This window comes from Nerophis lumbriciformis, linkage group LG13 (genome assembly GCF_033978685.3).
Source record: "Nerophis lumbriciformis linkage group LG13, RoL_Nlum_v2.1, whole genome shotgun sequence".
In the NCBI taxonomy this organism is placed as follows: domain Eukaryota; kingdom Metazoa; phylum Chordata; class Actinopteri; order Syngnathiformes; family Syngnathidae; genus Nerophis; species Nerophis lumbriciformis.
In genome coordinates, this window is record NC_084560.2 from 28343665 (window position 1) to 28368391 (window position 24727).

Sequence of the window (24727 nt, forward strand, 5' to 3'; positions counted from 1 at the left end):
TTTTTGAAAAAAAAAGTTATTTTTCCAAGGAAACTGCCAAAGGGGTTTGCGATTAAAGTGATTTAAAATAGAATGAAATAAAATGGGAAAATTATGAAAAAAACTATTTTAACTAACTATTTTTCCATGAATTGAAAAAAGAAAAAGAAAAGAAGATTTCCTTGAATTGAACCCGAGTATTATTAGAATTGGGTCATAATTTGTCAAAGTTTTCTTTATGGGAATAAAACAAAACGGCAAACTTACTTGAAAAATATATCTTACAAGCGGTAATATGACGAGGATATGTTACATAATGAGTGTGAAGCGGTAACATTTGTGTCAAATTAGGCTGGTTTGTGTAATTTTTGGCCAAAAAAATTGTTGTACAGCAAGTCTATAATTTCTAGCTATAAAAGCCATGTTGTCGCACCCTCATCAGGAATGATGTGTGTGTCAGCTTGTATATGTAGAGACAGTATGTGTGTGTGTGTGTGTGTGTGTGAGAGAGAGAGACAGGGAGAGAGCGAGAGAGTGTGTGTGGTTGTGTGTCTTTCCATTTACACAGATGTATTTATTTGCATTATGAACTCCCAAATCTGCCACCCTGTCCCTTGAGAACACTGTCACAACGCTCATGTACCACATGGGCCATCACACTCTCCACCCTATTGGCTGGGAATGTGTGTGTGCGTGTGAGAGGCTCACACACCCTTCCTGTGACACACACAAACACACATCTCCCTGCTCACTAATGAAAACTCTTAGTACGGTGAGTTTCTTCTGACAGGAGGTCGTGTAGAGACTTCTCGGCGTACTTCAAAATGTGTGATTCTTCTTTTCCACGTTGGAAACATCTTAAAAGATGGCACTTCCTTATCTAGTCTTGCAACATGGAAGCAGACATCCTAAGGTATTTATTCCTACTTATTGTGTGCGTTGTAGTTCTTTTGTCATGTTCCAGGTTCAGCTTATAAGGTTGTTTGATATAAAAAAATACTTACCAAAAAGCAGTCAGATGCAGAGTAGAACCTTCAATGTCGATGTAACGCTTGCTTGTTGGCGACTTCATAACTTCCTATATAAAATAATGTCATGTATGAATTCATTTGTTCCAGAGTCGTCATAAGAACTTTATTACCTTGACAATAACTCCTTTTAAATCACATTTTAAGATGCCCAACTTTAAAACACAGTTAAATAAAACTAAATTAAAGTAAAGTTACTCACCCGTTGAAGATGCCTCGCTAAAATTTTTTAACAAAAATACATTTTAAACATAGAAGACGCCCAGCTGACATGTACAGTATACTGTGAGCAGTACTGTCATCTATAGTATCTAGAACTCTAAAAAAAAAACTAACAAATAAAGAGCATATTGCATGATAGCTCTTAGAACATTGGAGGCATATTTTTCCAAATGAAAGTTGGTAAAAGCATTTTGTCAGATTTTCGTTTTTATCAAAACACTTTTTTAGTTTCGGCTTTAACAAATGTAGATACTGTACATGCTTGTTATCGGAGAGTGATGATCTGCTCGATCAATTAAGTCATTATCTGATGTTATCAAGATATTTGCCGACTTTGATTAATTGATTGAAACGTTTATTAGTAGATTGCACAGTACAGCACATATTCCGTACAATTAACCACTAAATGGTAACACCCGAATAAGTTTTTCAACTAGTTTAAGTCGGAGTCCACGTTAATCAATTCATGGTGCAAATATATACTATCAGCATAATACAGTCATCATACAAGTTAATCGTCAGAGTATATACATTGAATTATTTACAATCCGGTGGGGGGGTTAGGTTAGGTTGCGACAATGGCCGTACCAGTAGGTAAGGTTCTATTTTTGCCTCTTTCCTGTGAGAATACTGCGTGTGACTGAAGCATTAATGACTCAGACTAGGACCAGGACTAGCTGCAGTGTGCTAAAACAACCACCAAGTACCCTAGATAGGCATAAAATACTGTACAATCTCCTTTTTTGGACTGATCAGGTTTTACCAGGTCAGTAGTGCATTCTTTACTCACACTTTAGGCTAAGGATAAGGAAAAACTAACAAAGAACCACTGTATCATGTAAAGCAATACGGTTAGAGATTTCCGATAATATCGGCCAGCCGATAAATGCTATAAAATGTAATATCGGAAATTATCGGTATCGGTTTCAACTTAGGTCAGATAAAATAGAGTGCTGTGGCGTATATAATACTGCAACGTGCAAAGCTAGGGCACAAGCTAGGGTTAGCGTGTGTGAGAATATTTGCCATTTTGAGATTTTATCCAAGAGGAAATTCAGGGCAGTGAGAACACGTGAGTGCTGCAGCATAGTGGAGACATTGGAGTGTAATACTGCTGTGCCCAGAGCTGACGCACAACAACAGGGTATTGTTTATGTTAGCATGTGAGATATTTGATCTTTTTGAGATTTTATCCAGAGCTGAGTCACAGCAACAGTTTAAGCTAATATTAGCATGTGTGATAATATTTGTCTTTTAAAAATGTATCCAAAAAGAGACTGAGGGGAATGATTAAAAAAGAAGCGGGGAAGTGGGGTAGCATCCAAAGCTAAGGGACAACAACAAGCTAAAGCTAAGCTTAGAGTGAGGGTAAATTGCTATTTTGGAGTTTATCCAAGAAGAGACTGAGGGCAGTGATCAGTGAGGGGGAAAAAAGAAGCGTTGCAGTAAAGCGGAGACTGTGAATTATGTATTACTGCAGCGACCAAAGCTAAGGCACAACAACAGGTTAAAGCTAAGCTTAGGGTGTGTGATGATATTTGTCGTTTTGGAGTTCACTCAAGAGGAGACTGAGGGCAGTAGTAAAAAAGGGAGCACTGCAGCAATGTGGAGACTGTGTACAATACTCCCACATCCAGAGTTTAGGTCATGCAACAAGGTTGTTAATGTTAGCATCAGTGATATTTTTTGTTACAGAGTTCATGTTAGAGGAGGCTGAGGGCAATAAGATGACGTAGCAGTGCAGCAAAGTGGAAACTGTGGAGTACCGTATTTTTCGGACTATAAGTCGCAGGAGCGACTTATGTGTGAAATTATTAACACATTACCGTAAATAATCAAATAATATTATTTAGCTCATTCACGTAAGAGACTAGACGTATAAGATTTCATCAGATTTAGTGATTAGGAGTGACAGATTGTTTGGTAAACGTATAGCATGTTATATATGTTATAGTTATTTGAATGACTCTTACCATAATATGTTACGTTAACATACCAGGCACATTCTCAGTTGGTTATTTATGCGTCATACAACGTACACTTATTCAGCCTGTTGTTCACTATTCTTTATTTATTTTAAATTGCCTTTAAAATGTCTATTCTTGGTGTTGGGTTTTATCAATTAAATTTCCCCCAAAAATGCGACTTATACTCCAGTGCGACTTTAATGTTTTTTTCCTTCTTTATTATGCATTTTCGGCCGGTGCGACTTATACTCCGGAGCGACTTATACTCCGAAAAATACGGTATATAATACTCCGACATCCAGAGCTGAGGCTTCGCAATAAGGTCAAGTTAATGTTAGCATGTGTGATTTTTGTCGTATGGATTTAATCTAAGAGGAGACTGAGGGCAGTAAAATGACAGAACACTGTCGCCAGGTGGAGACTGTGGAGTTTTGAGCTAACACAAAGCAACAGATTAAAGCTAATGTTAGCGTAAATGTGACCAATGAGTGTCTAGCAGTGGTTTATTATTGGCTAAGACAAAGTGGAAAAAAGGGTTTCTGTATGTTGTTTCTTAAAGGGGAACTTCAATTTTGGGGGAATTTTGCCTATCGTTCACAATCATTATGAAAGACATGACGACAGATGGGATTTTTTTTTTATGTATTCTAAATATTAAATAAATGTAAATAAAAGTCCGCTTACAGCGGAGCCAATGGGAGCACCACTATTCCGCCCATAAAATCCGATAAATAACCATTCAAAAAATGCCAACAATACTCAATTTACATTTCGTGACTTGGATATTAACCAAGTATTGGTGATATTGTTATTATAAACTCTAACGCAGACAAACTATTTATAGCGGCGACGTGATCACTTGCGTGCGTCCCTATGTCTACATCATCGAGTGGTCTGCTGTTTCCTCGCTTCCCTGCTCCCTGTAAATTTATTGTATATCATAAATCATGCATCTCACCTGAAAAGTAGATGGCTGAGAATATAATCCGACAAATTGGGACATTTATCATCTAAAATTGGAATATGTGAACATCTAGCAGTCGGCATCCTACTGACAGCAGACCTTGTACAGTGGTGTTTTATTATGTTTGTTGGCTCTCATAAAGTCTACAATGAGTAGAAATCAGTGATGAAGAAAAAAAAAGCAATCGTTGTGATGCGTTTTTAAAAAATGAATGCACTGCGTATGCCTAAAATGATCAAAATACGTAAATATTAAATGTCATCATAAATGTGCCCCTTACTCCATTACATACAGTAAATACTTACATCATGTATATGAAACCCTAATGAAGGTATTTTTTTAGGGACTCTATAGGCAGAATTGAACGGCTCCAATAGGCTTCATTGTAAGCGGACTTTTGATCAAATTTATTTAATATTTAGAATGCATTAAAAAAAATCCATCTGTCGTCGTGTGTTTCATAATGATTGTGAACGATAGGCAAAATTCCCCCAAAAGTGCAGTTCCCCTTTAAATCCTACAGTGCAGTTGCTCTGATCAGATTTTAGTCACACTCCTTTCAATGCTACTGCTGCAAAATGCACCATGTGCCCAAAGATTACGCCCAATAATTGCATTCTAACTGGGCTTAAAAGTATAAACTCATAGCGGGACCACTGGGCGAGTAGGAATGAACCTCTGAACCTGGGATTTACAGGAGGCCAGGAGCCACGGTTAATCTTAATCCTAAAAGTGGCGCAATTACAATACAGGAGTATTCTTTTGATGAAAGGGTCAGACAGGAGTTATTCAGTCTAGAAAGGACCACAAGTGAAAGCTGTAAAAGGTGAAGAAGTACGACATGCAAGGCCACAGGTAACTCAGGTATTACTTGCGGTTTAGCGTTCAAGACGGCAAAAGAATGAAGAACCCATAAAAACTAACATTGTTTTAGTGCTTACACCAACACTCTTGCTGCTGGATGTCAGCCCACCTTTCTTGACCTCAGCAGGGTGGGGGGCCATTTTTTTTTAAGTATTATTAGTTTTAACTCCACAGCCAGTAGACCTGGCAGGAGGGTTTTTTGAAAAACGAGAGGAAATGCCTCTTTCGAGCAGCGTTTCCTGCAGGAAGCTCGCAGAAGTGCGATCTAAACTGGGAAAAGTGATGAAAAGGACATGAACAGGAACCCCAGACATTTCCCATGAGGGCTTCATTGTTCTTCAGACACCGTTAATATTTTACAAGTGGGTCACTGTGAGCATCATTTCATAACATAGATGTAGAAAAAAATGAATAATTGTCATATTAGTAGTTCCATCCATTTTAACACTAACTACCTGCAAAAATAGGTTAAAATGTTAACATCATAACATTAGCATCAGTTGAGTACCAACATATCTGACTGTGGGATGCATATCTTAAAAAATTGTTTAAAAAGCTAAAATTTCTAATGTTAGCATTCTAACAATTAACATGTGTCAATTAGGGTGAGGGCTAGGGTTAAATAACTTGAGTTTTATATCTTCAAAAAGCTAATGTTCAAACCGTAGCATGCTAACGGTTAGCGTGTGTATTCAATATTTGACTTTGAGGTGTATACCTGCAAAATGTGTCTGTTGTTATTATGTGCATGGCAAGATTAGATGAAAATAATACAGTACTTCATCCTATCTTTTCTGGTGTTTTTTTCTGAAACTCAGCTGGCTTCATTTACTTATTTGTCTGATAAGTACGTCCAGCTCACTGTGATGTCACAACATAGTCAAACTGCAAAACACAGCGTGCAGTGACTTTACAAAAATTTAAAAGTCCAAAAAGATTAAAATCATCATCTGTCCACAGTTCAAATTTTGTTCGAGGTCTACTTATATATGTATATATATATAAATGGTCATGAAAACCTCAACTCTAAAGATGGCCTAAGATTATATAAATAGTGTGCTCTCGTCACTTTGACAGACAATGTCCAGACATACGATGCTTCACATCGCCTTGCTCGCATAAACACAGCTGTCTCAGCCACACGTAGCTGAGTCACAACCTACACTGTACTAGTTACAACTCATGTTTCAACCACATGTCGGTACAGAGACGGGGAAGGCTGGCACAAATGCCTGCGGCCATAGATGCAAGCTGGTTTGTCAACAGTATAAATTATAGTTTTAGTGCAACAAACACCTAATTTTTCTGTGTGTGTGATTGCAGAATGTGATCCTGCTATGGACAATCTAAAGGCTTCCAATATAAGAACTGTATTGAAAATATGATTACCGTATTTTTCGGACAATAAGTCGCAGTTTTTTTCATAGTTTGGCCGGGGGTACGACTTATACTCAGGAGCAACTTATGTGTGAAATTATTAACACAGTACCGTAAAATATCAAATAATATTATTTAGTTCATTCACGTAAGAGACTAGACGTATAAGATTTCATGGGATTTAGCGATTAGGAGTGACAGATTGTTTGGTAAACGTATAGCATGTTCTATATGTTATAGTTATTTGAATGACTCTTACCATAATATGTTACGTTAACATACCAGGCACGTTCTCAGTTGGTTATTTATGAGTCATATAACGTACACTTATTCAGTCTGTTGTTCACTATTCTTTATTTATGCGTCATATAACGTACACTTATGCAGCCTGTTGTTCACTATTCTTTATTTATTTTAAATTGCCTTTCAAATGTCTATTCTTGGTGTTGGGTTTTATCAAATAAATTTCCCCCAAAAATGCGACTTATACTCCAGTGCGACTTATGTTTTTTTCCTTCTTTTATTATGCATTTTCGGCCGGTGCGACTTATACTCCGGAGCGACTTATACTCCGAAAAATACGGTATACGGGGGGAAAAAAAGTTGTACAGTAATATTATAAGGTCATATTTATTTTATGTATTTTCTATTTTGTCTTTAGATATCCTGTAAAGCGTTTTGATGAAATATTGTTATTGTATAAGAAAAAAATGCAATTTTGTATTTTTAAGGTTTTTTTTTCTTCTTTTTTATAAATTAAGTGGACATTTTTATAGAACCCAATTGTGGTATTATGATAAATTAATAAATTATGATTATGCAAAATTTTATTTTAAAAAGATGGTTTTTATGTTATGTAAATGAAAAAAAATAAGATACATATTTTTTCCAAACAAAAAGGCTAAATATGTTAACGATAAATTGGTATTGTTATACATAACAAATTCTTCATACTACTCAAAGAAACCCAACAACAATTAGGTTGGACTCCTAAAGTTGTGATTATTTTAGAAAGTTTAAATTTTTTTTTAATAAAGTTGCAATTGTTCATGAAAAAAGGGCATAATTCCCACTAAAAAAATCTAAAATTTTAGACTATATAGTGGTCATTTGTACAGAATACAGTTGTGATATTATGACAATGACATTGACATTGTACTAACAGTTTCACCTTTAAAATAATAACATTTGAAAAAAAATATAAATAAGATACAATATTTTTTTCAAACAAAAAGGATAAATACTTTGACAATAACGTTCTATTTTTCTACAAAACAAATCCTTAATACTACCAAATGAAACCCAACAAGAATTAGGTTGGACTGTTACAGTTGTATTTATTTTAGAAAGTTGTAATTATACAGGAAAAAAAGCACAATTCCAACTAAAAATTTTAAAAATCTGGATAATAAAGTGCTTAACTTTACAGAACAAAATTGTGATGTGACAATGAAATTATAATGTACAAAAAATTTTAAATTTAAAAAGATGAAGTTGTAGTATTCTGAAAATTAATAAAATAAGATGCATATTTTTTCCAAACAAAGGCTAAATATTTTGATGATTAAGTGGTATTTTTTTACGGAACAAATTCCTAATGCTACTAAAAGAAACCCAAGAATTAGGTTGGATTGTTAAAGTTGTGTTTATTTTGGAAAGTTATAATATCATGAGAACAAAACTGCAATTACAGTCAATCCTTGCCACATCATGCTTCAAATAGTGCGGCTTGACCAAATTGCGGATTTTTGTTGTTTTTTTCTTATTTTTTTTAAAGATATTTGGCCTAAATAAAGCATTTTGAGGCATAGCAATGGCTGAATTAATTGAAAAATACCAACAATACAATAGCATTGACCACTAGATTAGACCAAACCAATCAGTATTAAAGTAGCAAAATACTTTAATTCTAAGGGTAGAATCAAAAGAGGCGTGGGCAAGGCACGTAACAGCAGTAAGGTACACATGCAAACAAAAGACAGGCAGGCAGAAAGTAGCGTCCAACTTAACTTAACTGATGCTGACGTTTTACTTTCCATTCCCTGCCATTTATTTCATAGGATGTGTGCTTGAAAGTGCACTGACGGAGGCCAAACATGGAAGCTGAGTGGAACTGCAGCTTCCAATGTGAATCACCACTCTGTCTCATCCACTCAGAAGTCAACAGGCAGGAGAGCATGGAGGTGATGTACAGACTGTGCACTCTCAGCAAGGTAAAAACACCCATTTTGTACTACATGGATGACAATACAGAGAATTGTCCATGTCAGTGTACAAATGTTGCAGTTAATATGTGGGGTGTGCATGTTACCTGTCTTCTCAGATGACCGCGGATCCTCTGAGGCGCTCCCTCTCACCTGTGCTGAGCGCCGTGGTGTGGACGCTGCTCTCCTGCGGCATCGTGCTGGCCTTCTGCTTCCTGCTCTTCACCCTGCGCTTCAAAAACAACAGGTAGCTTAAACACGGCTTTTAGTACAAACACAGCGCAGATGTACCTACTGATTGTCCACCTTTAGGATTGTCAAGATGTCCAGTCCCAACCTGAATGTCCTGAGTCTCTTTGGAAGCATCCTGACCTACAGCAGTGGCTTCCTGTTCGCTACGGACGGGCGATCACACCCGCAAATGGAAGCGTCGACGGCAGTACTTCATGTAACTTGTGCTTACATCTGCATTTTATTGTAAAATTAATTGTTTGATTGTTATGTTAATAGTTTTTTCCCCCCAGGCTCAGGTTTGGACTCTCTGTCTCGGCAGCACAATGGTGTTTGGACCTATTTTGGGGAAAACGTGGAGACTGTACAGGGTGTTCACTCAGAGAATGCCTGACAAGAGAGTGGTAAGGCTAAAATGTGTAGTTCTACTGGATCACGTTGGAAATATTTGTAATTGTACTTGAGTGCACCAAAATGGTATTCCTTTCTTAATTTTGATTGTTTTGTTTTTTTTATATATAAAACCAATGTCATTCAATTCTTATTAGAACCTGATGGTTTTGTTGGGCAACTTTTATGGAATGTATAAATCATCGGTGACCGCTCTAAGACTGCAAGGAAAGCGGAGCTTCCCCTAAAATGTCTCAAAAAAATAAGTGGTCAAATTTGTACTTTAGTGCTTATATTTCATTGACTAAATATGTGCTATAATGCGTATAACTTTTGTCCAGAGTCAGCTACTTTCGTAACAGCTAATGCAACTTTCTTCTCATCGATTGTGGTAGTGTCACAGTGCATCAAACAGTATTCTTGTACCCTCAATTTAACCCTATGTCTTCTTTTATTTTTCCTCTTTCTAACCCCTACTGTTCCGGTCTGGCTGCGTCAAACACTTAAAAATATCCATTTAATAAAGTCAAACACAAATAAGGCAACAAAAGAAGTGTCCCACACTACTCTTTTGTCAATCAATCCATCAATCTTTTGTAAAGCATGTACAACAGATATGGGCATCTACATCAACAATACGATTTCCCTGAGTGGCTGGACAGGACATGTCAAAAAACTAACTAAAAAAAAAACAGTGTTGAAGCTGAGCGTCCATTGACTTCAGTGGACGCTTCGGTTTGGCTGCAGTGCTGTTCCACTGCAGCCAAACTGGACAGCCATTCGATAAATGCTCGGCTTTGGAATGGAAAGTGGGTTTGGCCTCGGCTGGCCTGGCCACTGATTTTCGGCATGATGATTAGATGATCTCTCTGAGGCTGAATCCCTTTTTCATTGACAGCCAAATAAGCCAATTAGCAATTTTAAAATATAAACAACTGCCAGAGCATTTTACAAGTTTTATTCTGTTGTTTCGAGTTGATATGGAGAATTTTACAATCCTCCAAGTGACGTTTTCTTTGTAAAATCTAACATCATTATATCTTATCTGTTATTGGAAACTGCAATTGTGTTAAGAGAGTACATGAAAATTAGCTTCCCCTACTTGAAAGACCAGCAGACATCCCTGGTTTACATACACATGTAATTGGAGGATACCTGGAGGGATGCATTTCGGTGGTCTACAAGAGCTAACTAGCGGTCACAAAAACGTATATCAACAAATTATTTATCCAGCTCATTTTACGGGATTGTTTGGCCACTTGTTGCTAGGAAAAATTCCCGGTGAAACCTAACTCTAACATGACAAGAAAATGTGCCGTTAAGTAGGCAACTCGAGGCAAAAGGCTTCCCTTTGCATCACACACTTTAGAAAGGAAAGGAGTATCTGCCAGCAAAATAGTCAGGCAGACCCATTGACAAAGTTGCTCCAAAAATGACTATACATGTTACGAGACTACTCCTCTGTATTAAAGATTTTAAAAACACAAGTTTTTTATGTATTGAGATGACACATTTTTCGTCTAATGGTCTTCCTGTCTCAGATCATTCGAGACATCCAGCTGATGGCAATGGTTGCCCTCCTGCTCCTGATGGACCTGCTGGTTCTTACTGCCTGGAACCTCACGGATCCCATTCGTTGTTCTCAATCAGTCACTGCGGTGGTGAAGGTATGTCTAATAACTTCCAATGATTGTAAAGTCCGGCTGCATGATTAATTGACATTGAGGTTTTAATTAGTAAGATAACGTAACCGCAAGAGGCTGAAAGTTTTTTTTCTCCGCCGCCACCGACATTTGAGTGACAGACATGTTCGTCAATCAGAACTGTTGAGCCTTACGTTTATATGTCCCTTGCTTCAAACAGGGAGAAAAAAGTCCCACTTTGCATGGCTCTCAGCACCTGAGTGTGTTTATTTGACAGTAGAATTAACTGAACGCAGTGAGCCCTCTTTTCAGTCATCCACAATCTTTGTCTGTGTAGGCGGACCGGAAGACCGCCAGCTTTAGACACAGGAAGAACAGACAAACAGTCTCCCTACTCACGACTCGCCAGTGAATATTTCAAGCTTCAAATCGGATGGGCAATATGAGCCCATCAACACAAACGAGCGAGCGAGTATGCAGTGATATGATAATGGCAACAAAAAAAGACAACGTCCAACCTAGTTTTTCCAAATGAGGGGAAAGAAATGCACCTTAAGATGTTCAATACTTATAGAAATTAGTAAATGTATGCTTTTGTTTGTTTGTTTATTGAGGACTCCACAATGTTTTACCTTTTAATTACAGTTCTAACAATGATATACAATTATACAGTAATGAGAAACAAGTGTATATTCTTTTTAAATGGTTACTTGCATTATAATTATGAATTTGATTACATTGCATTATGGACACTGTATAATTTTTATTGAATATTTCTTCAGTTTAAGAGCATGATGTAGAAAAAGCTCTGAGTCTGTCTGCATAAAGTAAAATATTTTTTAAATTAAATTATTGCATATTGTTCAAATGTGCGAATTGTCCAGGGTGTAATCTGCCTTCCGCCCAAGTGCAACCCCCGCCCGTGACCCCGAGAGAGACAAGCGGTAGAAAATGGATAGATGGATAAATGATTGATGTTCTAATATGTGACTTGTCCAGGGTGTACCCTGTCTTCTGTCCAAGTGCAGCTGGGTTAGGCTCCAAATGGAGGGATGTTCAAATGTGTGGCACCTGCACATGGATATGTTGATTGGCAGTCTAAAGTAACATGTCTTCCTTCACTCGTTATTTTCAGTTTTATGCCCTTACTGTATAAAATATTAAAATCACAAATCCAATCGCAATTTTGAGGAAAAAAAACACAATTACGTTTTTTCTCAAAATCGTGCAGCCTTAAAACTTACTTTTAAAAAAGACTTTATGATTTTATTAATATGATTAAGAATGGGATACACGTCTTATGACAAATACTAACTGCCTTCACCTACTTTTCTGTATGTTTTCCCGGTTGTAGCTGTTGGAGAAAGACATATCCTACTCTTTGTCGCAGCTTCATTCCTGTTCATCTGTGTACTCGCATCTATGGGTCATCATTATAGCTGTTAAAAAGGTAAGTTGACCCCACCTATGTTAAAGAAAATATCAAAAAGACTGGTGATTTCTTAAAGTGGCCTAGTGGTTAGAGTGTCTGCCCTGAGATCGGTAGGTTGTGAGTAGAGATGTCCGATAATATCGGCCTTCCGATATTATCGACCGATAAATGCGTTAAAATGTAATATCGGAAATTGTCGGTATCGTTTTATTTTTTATTAAATCAACATAAAAAACACAAGATACACTTACAATTAGTGCACCAACCCAACAAACCTTCCTCCCCATTTACACTCATTCACACAAAAGGGTTGTTTCTTTCTGCTATTAATATTCTGATTCCTACATTATATGTCAATATATATCAATACAGTCTGCAAGGGATACAGGCCGTAAGCACACATGATTGTGCGTGCTGCTGGTCCACTAATAGTACTAACCTTTAACAGTTAATTTTACTAATTTTCATTAATTACTCGTTTCAATGTAACTGTTTTTATATTGTTTTACTTTCTTTTTTATTCAAGAAAATGTTTTTAATTTAATTACCTTATTTTATTTTTTTTATAAGTACCTTATCTTCACCATACCTGGTTGTCCAAATTAGGCATAATAATGTGTTAATTCCACGACTGTATATATCGGTTGATATCGGTATCGGTAATTAAAGAGTTGGACAACATCGGAATATCGGATATCGGCAAAAAGCCATTATCGGACATACCTAGTTGTGAGTTCATCTTCCGCCGAGTCATACCAAAGACTATAAAAATGGGACCCATTACCTCCCTGCTTGGCACTCAGCATCAAGGGTTGGAATTGGGGGTTAAATCACCAAAAACGATTCCCGGGCGCGTCCACCGCTGCTCCCCTCACCTCCCAGGGGGTGAACAAGGGGATGGGTCAAATGCAGAGGAGAAATTTCACCACAGCTAGTGTGTGTGTGACAATCATTGGTACTTTAACTTTAACTTAACTAACTTAAAGAATAAATCATATTTTTTTATACATTATATTATCGCCATATAATATTAAAAATACACTTTATTTCTTTACAGAATATATTCGCAAACGTATATGTTTTGGTAAGAATAAAGTGATACATTTGAAAATAAATGTTAATTCTTTTTTAAACAAATAATGTCAGAATTTTGACACAAGTCCTAATATTACATGATTTGTAATTTTACGAAAAATACGGTTAAAAATTTACAGAATGAAGGCAGACTACAACAAAAAAATATAATTGTATGAAAACAATGTCATTGACTTTGTAGTTATACTGTACACAGTATAACTACAAAGTCAGTTTTTAAAAAATACTGTAAAGTCATATAACTACAGAATTGTAGTAATATTTTGAAAATAACAAAATATCAAAATAAAGTTGTGATTTTAAATTAAAAAGTCATAACACAAAAAAATCATAGAAAAGGAAGAAAGAAGAGGCAATGTCTTCTACCTATTAAAAAATAGGTTCCCCTAATTTTATTTATTCATTTTTTTCTTTTCAGTAGGGCCCAACTACTCCTTATGTGCTCTATATAAAAAATAGTTTTTAAAATGTTTTGACCTCTTCTTTGTCCATACATTTTTGCTCAGGGTTGTCTCCTCCTCTATGGAACATATCTAGCCGGCCTGACCAGCAATGTCAGCCACCCTCCGGTCAACCAGTCTCCCACCATCCTAACCGCTGTCACTTTGGTGGCCCTCTGCTCCACTGTGGCCATCCCCGTGTCCGTCTTCATGCAGGCTTGGCCCAATTTGGTTTACAGCACTGTGGGTGGAGCCATTTTCATCTGTACGCTGGCCACCAACTGCATGTTGTTTGTTCCTCAGGTAGGAAACCTTTGCGAGTCCATAATTAGGCACACCTGAACAAGCCAATGAGATTCTATGCAAGAGCTGTATTAAAAGGTTCTGCCTGATTTTGTACATGCAAATATATATATAAAAACATATATTTTACTGGTATATCGTTACTAAAAGTAAAAAGTGTTTTGTGACAACTAATTTTTCAGTAATTTTAGATTGAAAACTGGTACTGTAGCCTACCATTAAGGGGGAAGTGCAACACTGCCACTTACAGGCCTGGAATGGAACATCATTGACCACAACTTAACAAATGTGAAAATGTACAACTTGGCTTTTTATTTTTCTAGAATTACAAAAAAAAAAAATCTAACATTTTTATTTTTTTATTTTACCTTGGGCTACATCGCAGGTACGCAGGTTGTTCGAGGAGATTTGCTTGTAATTGTGAAGCCCTGTAAATTGCTTCATGATATTATTACAGTACACTTTTGATTATTAGCGTTTTAATATTTATCTAATCTTATTTACCAACAAACTTACTTTAAAATCAAAAGTCAAGGTACTAAAAACAAACTTGAGTATAACTGTTTTAAACAGGGTTTGACGACAAGAATATTTTAAAAACTCCAATTACATGCAGTTCAAATTTTCTGTCAGAATTTTTGAATTTTGACGTTCAATATTTCCAGGCTTTTGCCGGCTACATTAAATGACGTGGCGTACCGAATTTGGCCCCTGTGCCTTGAGTTTGACACCTGTGGCATACAGTAATACAATGGGAGGGAAGAATCCCAAAAGTATTTTAAAGTCTATTTAAGTCAATTGTATGTATACAATTATATATATCCTAAGAATTGGGACAATATCAGTTGTATGTATATATTTAAATTTCACCCGAAGGGAATAAGCGGTAGAAAATGGATGGATGGACTTTAAAAAAATTAATAAATGTTTTTTTATTATTTCACTGCTACTTTATCAGATGCAGATTGTCTCTTATGTGGTTGAAGGATGGTGTTATGACAAAGTTTTATCCTATCTTATTAGCTCCCATTTAAAACCTATTTGACAGAACTACTTCGTTTTTAAAAACATGTTTATTATTGGGGTTGTAGTTTGCAGTAGTATGGCAATAGTAACAAAATATTAGAAAGAAATTGAGACCGCTTGTGCACAATCATAACTGGGTGTTATTTCAATATAGGTCAATTTATATTGACAATTCTTGAGCTGTATTGAAAATATTACCCAAAAAGGTTGCATTATTAAAATGAAGTCATATTTGTAAAGTTCCTTTGAGTGTCCTGTAAAACGCTATATAAAATAAAATTATATTTGAGAAAACAATTTTTTGGAGAAGTATTTTTTATGTTTATTTACAAAAAATATACAATATTTATACAATAAATATAAAATGTACAATAATAAACTAATTGTCCATCCATTTTCTACCGCTTATTCCCTTCGGGGTCGCGAGGGGCGCTGGAGCCTATCTCAGCTACAATCGGGCGGAAGGTGGGGTACACCCTGGACAAGTCGCCACTTCATCACAGGGCCAACACAGATAGACAGACAACATTCACACTCACATTCACACACTAGGGCCGATTTAGTGGTGACACTCAACCTATCCCCAGGTGCATATTTTTTAGAAGTGGGAGGAAGCCGTAGTACCCGGAGGGAACCCACGCAGTCACGGGGAGAACATGCAAACTCCACACAGAAAGATCCCGAGCCCGGGATTGAACCCAGGACTACTCAGGACCTTCGTATTGTGAGGCAGACGCACTAACCCCTCTTCTACCGTGCTGCCCTAAAATAATTGTATATGAATTAATTACTGGTAATTTATTAAACACATTTTTTTAGATACATTTTAAAAATGTTCCAACAAAAAAGTCAAAATATTTAGTCAGTAAAGTGGTATTTTTAATGGAATATATTGGTGATATTACAAAAAAAGTTACATATATTTACTGCTAATGCTTGTCTGTATATCTGTGTTGGCCCTGCGATGAGGTGGCGACTTGTCCAGGGTGTACCCTGCCTTCTGCCAGAGTGCAGCTGGGATAGGCTCCAGCCCTCCCACTAACCCAAGAGAGACAAGTGGTAGAAAATGGATGGATGCTGTAACAACATCCTCTATTAGCGCTGCGTAAATACATACAATCAATACAACCCATGTATATATACACAAGTAAATGTAGTGTATAGGTATTGTGTTTCCAATTTAAAAAAAGGCAACCATTACAGAAACAGTTCTGAGTATGATGCAATGCAGTAAACTACACACACAATAATAGACATATTGTCAAATTAAAACTTACAATAATGTACAACATTGCCTTTTATTAGATCGTGCAGATGTGCCCAACAGTGTGTCTGGTCTGCGTTTTGTGACTGATACTGAGTCTAGTTGACAAACGCTGATACGTGCAGACATGTTAGATGATCCATTGACTTTCAGCGAAAACCATCGCACTATCAGCGGAGAGTGACTCACAGTGTTTATGAGTCAAAAGTATGTGGGCTCTTGGAAACAGGTTTACGACCTACTAAGTGTCTGCTGATGAGTTTATTAAAGGGTAAAGGTATGCTTCTAAAGGGGATGGGAATATTTTATTTCCTCTGTAAGCCTGATGACACACTCAAAGCACACTCATGGTCAAAAAGATTCCATGCGTGTGTTCTATCGATGCCTTTGGCCCACTGTGATGTTAAATACCGTATTTCACTTCTTCACTTACCTCCACGCAGCTGGCTGAGTGGCGGAACTTTGAAGAGGATCAGAACAACCCGGGTCAGATGGCCAAGTATTTCAGCAGCCCCAGTAAGAGCCAGCCTTCAGTGTACAGCCAGGACGAAATCTATTTCCTGTTGGGGGAGAACAACTCCATGAAAAAACTGCTCAATGAGGTAGTCACCAACTTTAAATTAAATTACTGGATCGTTAATTCTTTAAGTGCTCACTGAGCTAAAGTCTTGCAAGTCATGCAAAGGTCTCATGTGATGTCATGTAGTTCGAACTTTGAATTTTTGTGCGATTTTAAAAGCTTCCCTTTCTCTGAAATGTCAATTTAGGATCCGCTGTAGTGTAAAGAAACAACTTTTTTTTTTTTACTAACATAGATATTGAAGTCAAGGAACACCTCAGCGTGTCAATCAGCTCAAGCACGTTCCCATCTGCACACTCCTACATATGCTCACTGAGCGCAAGACTTGCTCAGAATTTTTTTTTAACCTACAGGCCATTTTTTCTTGAAAATTTCAAGTTAGGCAGCACTGTCCTGCAGTGTAAGAAAGGCTCAGCTAGTAAATAGCTAATAAATTACAAAGACCATAGTAAAGGCATTATTAAGAATTATGTCCCATTTAGGTCAAATTAAGGCAGGTTACTACAGTTGCTCAAGGGTAAGGGCGGGGGGTTTGTTTTGTTTAGCATTCCATTGCAATTACTGTAAGTTTGTATTCAATATACTGGAAAACAATATGTATGGCTTAAGATGTTAGCACAACATATAGAGTAAAGACATTTTCTTGGTGTGATATATTGTAAAATGTCAAAATACAGACGCGGTAAAGTAACCAAAACTGATTGATATTGATTGTACCAATCAGAGGGTTGATCCATACCCCAGGCAAAATCTGTGTTTTTTTCCAGTCTGTTTGTGCTGTAACTGTTGTATGTGAACAACTCTGACACAAAACCAGATCTAAAGATCAGTTCCACTCTGAAAGGGAGTGACTCAATTGTTTTTCAAAATTGCTGGTAATTTTCACCAGAAAAAAGCAAAAATATGATAACAAATAGCAAGGTTGTTGTGCTGTCTTTAAGTGATGGAACTACAGGAGGTATGCATTGCTATACAGTACTTATTTCTTCTATATAACACACAATATGCTGCTTGTTGCTACACTGCAAAAGCTGTAAAGAAGGCTCTAATCTTGTTAGTCAAAAAATATTTTTTGGATAAGATATTACTAGTGTGTGAATGTGAGTGTGAATGTTGTCTATCTGTGTTGGCCCTGTGATGAGGTGGCGACTTGTCCAGGGTGTACCCCGCCTTCCGCCCGATTGTAGCTGAGATAGGCTCCAGCGCCCCCCGCGACCCCGAAGGGAATAAGCGGTAGAAGATGGATGGATGGATATTACTTTTGTTGCTTTTAAGTTTGTAGCTATGACTGGTAGAAAATAAAGATGATGGATTTACTCCTAATAACTGACTGCATATACCTGCCTTCCCAATAAGTAGCATCAAACCTACTCAGTGGCCTAGTACCTACTCAGTGGCCTAGTGGTTAGAGTGTCCGCCCTGAGATCGGTAGGTTGTGAGTTCAAACCCCGGCCGAGTCATACCAAAGACTATAAAAATGGGACCCATTACCTCCCTGCTTGGCACTCAGCATCAAGGGTTGGAATTGGGGGTTAAATCACCAGAAATGATTCCCGGGCGCGGCACCGCTGCTGCCCACTGCTCCCCTCACCTCCCAGGGGGTGGAACAAGGGGATGGGTCAAATGCAGAGGACAAATTTCACCACACCTAGTGTGTGTGTGACAATCATTGGTACTTTAACTTTAACTCAATGAGTGGGATTTAACTCAATGTTTACGTTGCCACACTTTCCAGAAGAACGCTGTGATTGACAGCTTGCAGGAGCAGGTGAACAACGCCAAAGATAAACTTCTACGTCTGGTGTCAGCCAGCCAAGGGGATGTGGACTCCACAAATCTCCCCTCCTCCTCCACTCAGACCACAGAACTTCAATCCTGTAACCTTCCAGCTTCTCCACCTCAGAGGGACAACAAGTCCAGACTCTCACACGTGTCCGTTTTACCTTGTTTTATTGATGCTGACCGTCCAGGGTATTCTGAGCTTGTCCCTCCATCAAGCTCCATAACTCCTCCTGCAGCCCACTCTCCTGTCCTGGGTGGGTTGGATGTAGATTCATGTAAGTCCACAGCAGAGGATGCAGGCTTACTTAGGACAGCAGAGGAGACGGCTCACTTTGTCACTTCAGTCCAATCACATAGATTGTTAAACCCTTGTGAGGTTGAAACCTTAAGCAACTGCCCAACATCCCCCTTGGGACCAAGCACCCGACCAACTGGTTTTGTTAGTAGCGAGAAGTTGCAGGAGATCCTTCAAGAACTTAATGTGGAAACAGTCTTGTCCAGAAGGCCTTCTCACATCAAATTCATACAAGACTCCTCGCTTTCCCCAATCTCCTTCCAGACACCCCGCTCCCCGAACCCTACTTTAGTCTTCCACTACCCCAGCATCTCACCCTACGCCATGAGGAAACGTCGGCCACCCTTCCATTCTCCGAGACGTGCTGTGGCCCCAGCTTGTCTCTACACAAAGACTGCTAGCTGTAGGCGGACGAGATACAAATGCGGGGCCCAGAATCAAAGCAAGCATCCTGAAGGAGTCATCCTAAATGGGGGAGTCACAATGGGTAGTACCCTCCGGGTTCCTCTTGAGGTGCAAGTGCAGGATAAAGAAAGCTTGGCATCAAGGCCTGATATAGATGCCTGTGATATAAACATGGGCAGCGATGCCAGGCAGCACTGTGAAGACAGGATGAACCCTTGCCACCACTGGGACTCAGACTCGAGCAGCTCAACAGACTACAGCTTCTACCACCGACCGTACTGTGACTCCTGCTTGCAGAGAGGCTCGCTTTTGTCCTCAGACTCCTCCTCAGACTCCTCGGACAGCGAGTATGAAGGTTACAGCCTCTACCGCGCTGCACATCCTGTTGTGTTCAAGGAAGACCTCGAACCAACACTTGTGTAATCAGAACTTTGAGGCACCATTTAGTTCAAATGATCCTTAGGGACAACTTTAACAACAAGTAAGTTAAACTTTATTTAACTTAGTGAAATCAATTTGACTGCAGTGGGATATGTTATTTAACGGTGCAAAACAGTATCTCCAAAAGGTGAATACACCACTCACATTTCACAACAATTGTATTATATCTTAGGGACAATACTGTAAAAATACAACTTGGATAAAACATACAGTAGTCAGTGTCCAGATTAAAAAGCTGATAGATTTAAAATATAACGCCACATGTTGCAGCACCACAACTACAGCTCCCTAATGCACTCAGGCAACTGCAGACCATAAACAAGACACAATTAACTTACTTCTCACTTGCCAGATATTTTAACAATGGCAGTTTGTTGGATACTAAATCAGTGCTGCTATTCAAGCTATATACTGACTACTCTAAAGTATATCCAAGTTGAATTTGTGCCTTAGGAAGATATGCTGTAATGAAATGCTCCTTTTGTGAGATACCGTATATGCACATCTGTGTTTATTTTACACATTTAACAGTTAACTGGTGCAGACATCGAGCTCTGAATACCCAACAGTACACCTGCATTATCTAATGACGGGAGTTGTTTTAAAAATGTTGCTTTTATATGGATAATAATATGCTAACTAAAATATTAGGAACAGTTCTCATTTTGATGCAGACGACAACCACAATAATGAACAACTCAGCATTATTACGATATGGCTCTTATGACAGATCTCATTGGATTATGCAGGGGTACTTTATATTTATGTTGGGGCTGGTGAGTGTGTTTCGCATATTTACATATATTTTGTTTTTTATTGACAAATGAAACTAATTAAAAGTACACTGGTTAGTGAGTTAGTGACATTACGTTGTCGGACTTGACGATGAAGAATTTAAGGAACGCTATATTTATTGTGTTATTTATTTTTACAAGTTGCTTTCTAGATCACTTTAGTAATGTTGTGATTCATTGAAAATGTTGTTTTAATGTACAACTGGAGTGTTTTAATTTATTGGTCTTCTTGTGACAAACACTTCAAGCACATGATGTGAGCATGAGGTGAATACTCCATATTTCTACACTCAAAATGTTTTGTACTGTCTGTATGGTGGACTAAAAGGGCACAAAGAGACCCAACTGGCCCTCAAATACTTCTCTTTCTTACATAATGTTGATTTTTTTGTCTCTTACTGATTGCATGACAAGCCAAACACAAAGTTTAGAACACTTAATTCATGCCACTGAGTTGCCCAAAGGCAGTAAGCAGTCTGGTTTTTGTATCCGAGTCTATGCTGCTTCGCTTTATGCCTCATTTTATTAGAATTTAATCACACCCTAATTGCTTTGACACTAAGGGGCCTTTATAATAGCAATATAAAGAACCAATACATAATTTACACACTAATTTCTCTGTACAACATAGCAATTTCAGCTTATTTTGTTGTCTTTTCTTGTATTATTTTTCCTCTGCTGCAGCCATATTACTGGGGCACTCTTCATTCTGCATATTTGAAGCACTGAAGGGCAGACTGAGAGGAGGATTTCTCTTTGTAGAGTACAACACAAGACGATACAAACCACACAAAAGACTCTGCCAGCTTTCGTGTGTGTGGGAGGGAAAATCTTCCTGAAGAACTAAGATTAGCTTGTTACACTCTGGTTTGAAGGATACTGACTGGTACGCTTAATGAGAACGAGTGGCTTTATGAATAAATCTGTATTTAATATAAAATACACACTGGAATAAAAGAGGGGCGAAACAGTGTCCTCTCGGGTGAAGCAAGCCTTGAGAACTGGACTGAAATATAACAAATCAAGTTAACATCACAATAAACTACAAACAAAATACACATCTCCATGGTCTTTTTGACACCGTGATGTTTGAAATGGACAAGCAGTAGAAAATAGATGGGTGGATGGATATGTATTAGGGGTGTAACGGTACGTGTGTTTGTATTGAACCGTTTCGGTACGGGGGTTCGGTTCGGAGGTGTACCGAACGAGTTTCCACATGGACATATTAAGTAGCGTACCGCACATTGTGTAAACAATGCACACCGAGGCACAACACACGGCATGCTAGCAACGACCGGGCTACGATAGACTGACCATACGTCTTCTTTTCACCGGAAATGTCCTCTTTTGCAGGGCTATCCAGGCGGAGTTTCTTAAATGCCTCAAATGTCCGGCATTTTGAGTTAGGGTTGCGTGTATTTTCAATGTACGTTCAGGGTTAAGAAGGGGTTAAAAACAAAACAAATTGTGCACGCAGCAGCATTCGTGAGGGAGGGGCAGAGACAGAGAGAGCGAGATAGTTATGACAAAGGCGCATGCGTCGCCAGGCTCTGCTTTTTATCGATAGATTTATTAGATGACATTTTTTATTCTCTATAGCAGAGGTGTCAAAAGTGTGCCCCGGAGGCCATTTGCGGCCCACAGCTAATGTTTTAAAGGCCCACGGCACATTCTAAAAATACTTTTAAAATAAACAAAAACATAAAAGTTAAATAAAAAAGCTTAAAGGTTAAATGTAATTTAGAAAAAGTTGCAATGTTGACTAATAAAACAAAGCTGTTTTTTTACTTTCAAACTGTCATTGCTCAAAACATAATATTGAATCAAAATCAATGTTATTATGAATTATTGACCTATCCAAGGTTCCGATTACTTCACATTAAATATTCCATTAAGAAAAATAATTTTGGTGGAAGATTTTGCCAATTTGGTAAATAAATAACCAAAAAATGTATACTTTGTTGTTTTCTTACTGTACCGAAAATGAACCAAACCGTCACCTCTAAACCGAGGTAAGTACCGAACCGAAATTTTTGTGTACCGTTACACCCCTAATATGTATACCAAACATAGCGCCTGAAAGTTACCAAGCGGGTTGTAAACTACCTGGAGACAATATTGTCTGGTCTTACCATTGTAAGTTCTACTGGACTATTAAATGTCCCATATGACACACTTGCACAACAACTTTAATGAAATAAGTCACGGAGGTCCCACAATATGTGTTTTAGAAGTGTATTGTTCAATATCTAGCCTTGATGCTGAAATTTAGACAGTTTAAAAGTATTTATAGTAAGCCCTACTGAGAAAATGCTGTTTTATATATCTATGACTTTAACGCTACATATATTTTGACAACAATGGCTGTTTGTTGGATACTAAATCAGTGCTGCTATTCAAGCTGTACACTGACTACTCTAAAGTATATCCAAGTTTAATTTTTGTGCTCTTTATCCACTTTTTACGTATACACTGTAACTCTACAGTCTGCTCTTGTCCAACGTCATGGAGGCCATACATCACATACAACAACATACAGGAGGACACAATTGTTAGCAACACTAGCTTAGCTAACTGAGGTACTTGGCTTTTGATTGATTGATAGAGACTTTTATTAGTAGATTGCACAGTGAAGTACATATTCCGTACAATTGACCACTAAATGGTAACACCCGAATACGTTTTTCAACTTGTTTAAGTCGGGGTCCACTTAAATTGATTCATGATACAGATATATACTATCATCATAATATAGTCATCTCTCTCTCTCTCTATGTCCACTACTTGCTGTACATATCTTACCAAGTCAGACCTACACTGTTTCAATATCCATTTCTCTGTTCTCAATTGTTGATGACTGATAACAACCAAACCTAACCCCACCCTCCCTCCACACCCCGGATTGTAAATAATGTAAATAATTCAATGTATATACCCTGATGATTATCTTGTGTGATGACTGTATTATGATGATAGTATATATCTGATAGTATATATCTGTATCATTAATCAATTTAAGTGGACCCCGACTTAAACAAGTTGAAAAACTTATTCGGGTGTTACCAGTTAGTGGTCAATTGTACGGAATATGTACTTCACTGTGCAACCTACTAATAAAAGTCTCAATCAATCAATCACACAAGATAATCATCAGAGTATATAAATTGAATTATTTACATTATTTACAATCCGGGGTGTGGGGTACAGTCACATTTCTAACAGCAACATCATGCTAGGTTAGCATATTTGCGGAATAAAAACAAAACAATCAAAGCTATGCATGTAGCTGACTGGTAGATAACTGGTGGAGTTCCAGGCTCCATTTTAAGATGTGAAGCGAAGCCTTTTTAATTTCCATTTTTGTTTACAAAACTGTTCTCTGTGAAATCATGGCTTTACACTCATCTAGCGTCATCCACACTCTGAACCTCAAAGGCGAACGTTTGTGGCGCTTTGTGGCATTTTATAAACCAGTTGTAGTGACACATATGCCTATAGAACATCATTACAAAGTCATATTTGCATGATAGCGGACTTAAGTGTTAAGATTATATAAAGGACACATGGACAGAAAGTATTTGAAAAGTGGGGGAATTGCACGTTCAATATACCGCATAAGTAGCAATTATTCTTTGAGCAATCAAATAAAATCTGAATGTTTAACCCAAAATATCACAGTATTTCTGACTAAAAGGAACTTAATAAAACCAAAATAGAGGCCTGTTAATGAGCGCGACACGAACACGCGTGGCACTTTTCTCAATGATTTATGACTTAAAACAACGTTAATCCAAAGAAAATATGCGCTTTGAATTTACCTGGCAACAGTGCTGAATGGTGTCAGCTGACGACTGTTTGAAACGACACTCAAATGTCGAAACGCAATTGGCCGCAAAAGCCATCCACCTTGCTAGCAGACCCGCCTTTTTATTCCTGTCGAGAATCCTTTGAAGTCATGTGGGGCGGTACCAAGAGCAATGCCATGTGGTGTTCCGGAA

General features: G+C 37.8%; 1 protein-coding gene and 1 long non-coding RNA gene across 2 annotated transcripts; one reads left to right on the forward strand and one right to left on the reverse strand.

Annotated features, from left to right (window-relative positions):
• The first annotated feature begins 759 nt into the window (after positions 1 to 759).
• gpr156 (G protein-coupled receptor 156) lies at positions 760 to 21076 on the forward strand. The gene is made up of 10 exons (XM_061971369.2): positions 760 to 892; positions 8462 to 8614; positions 8725 to 8852; positions 8918 to 9053; positions 9130 to 9240; positions 10768 to 10893; positions 12224 to 12319; positions 13903 to 14139; positions 16873 to 17031; positions 18745 to 21076. Exons 2-10 carry the CDS (start codon positions 8498 to 8500, stop codon positions 19912 to 19914), a joined length of 2280 nt encoding a protein of 759 aa, XP_061827353.1. The 5' UTR covers positions 760 to 892; positions 8462 to 8497; the 3' UTR covers positions 19915 to 21076.
• Positions 7983 to 24682, reverse strand: LOC133613539 (uncharacterized). The gene is made up of 4 exons (XR_009816462.2): positions 24548 to 24682; positions 16863 to 16989; positions 8713 to 8837; positions 7983 to 8634 (listed from the first exon to the last, which is right to left on the reverse strand). It is a non-coding gene; the product is annotated as an uncharacterized lncRNA (long non-coding RNA).
• Between the last annotated feature and the right edge of the window lie 45 nt (positions 24683 to 24727).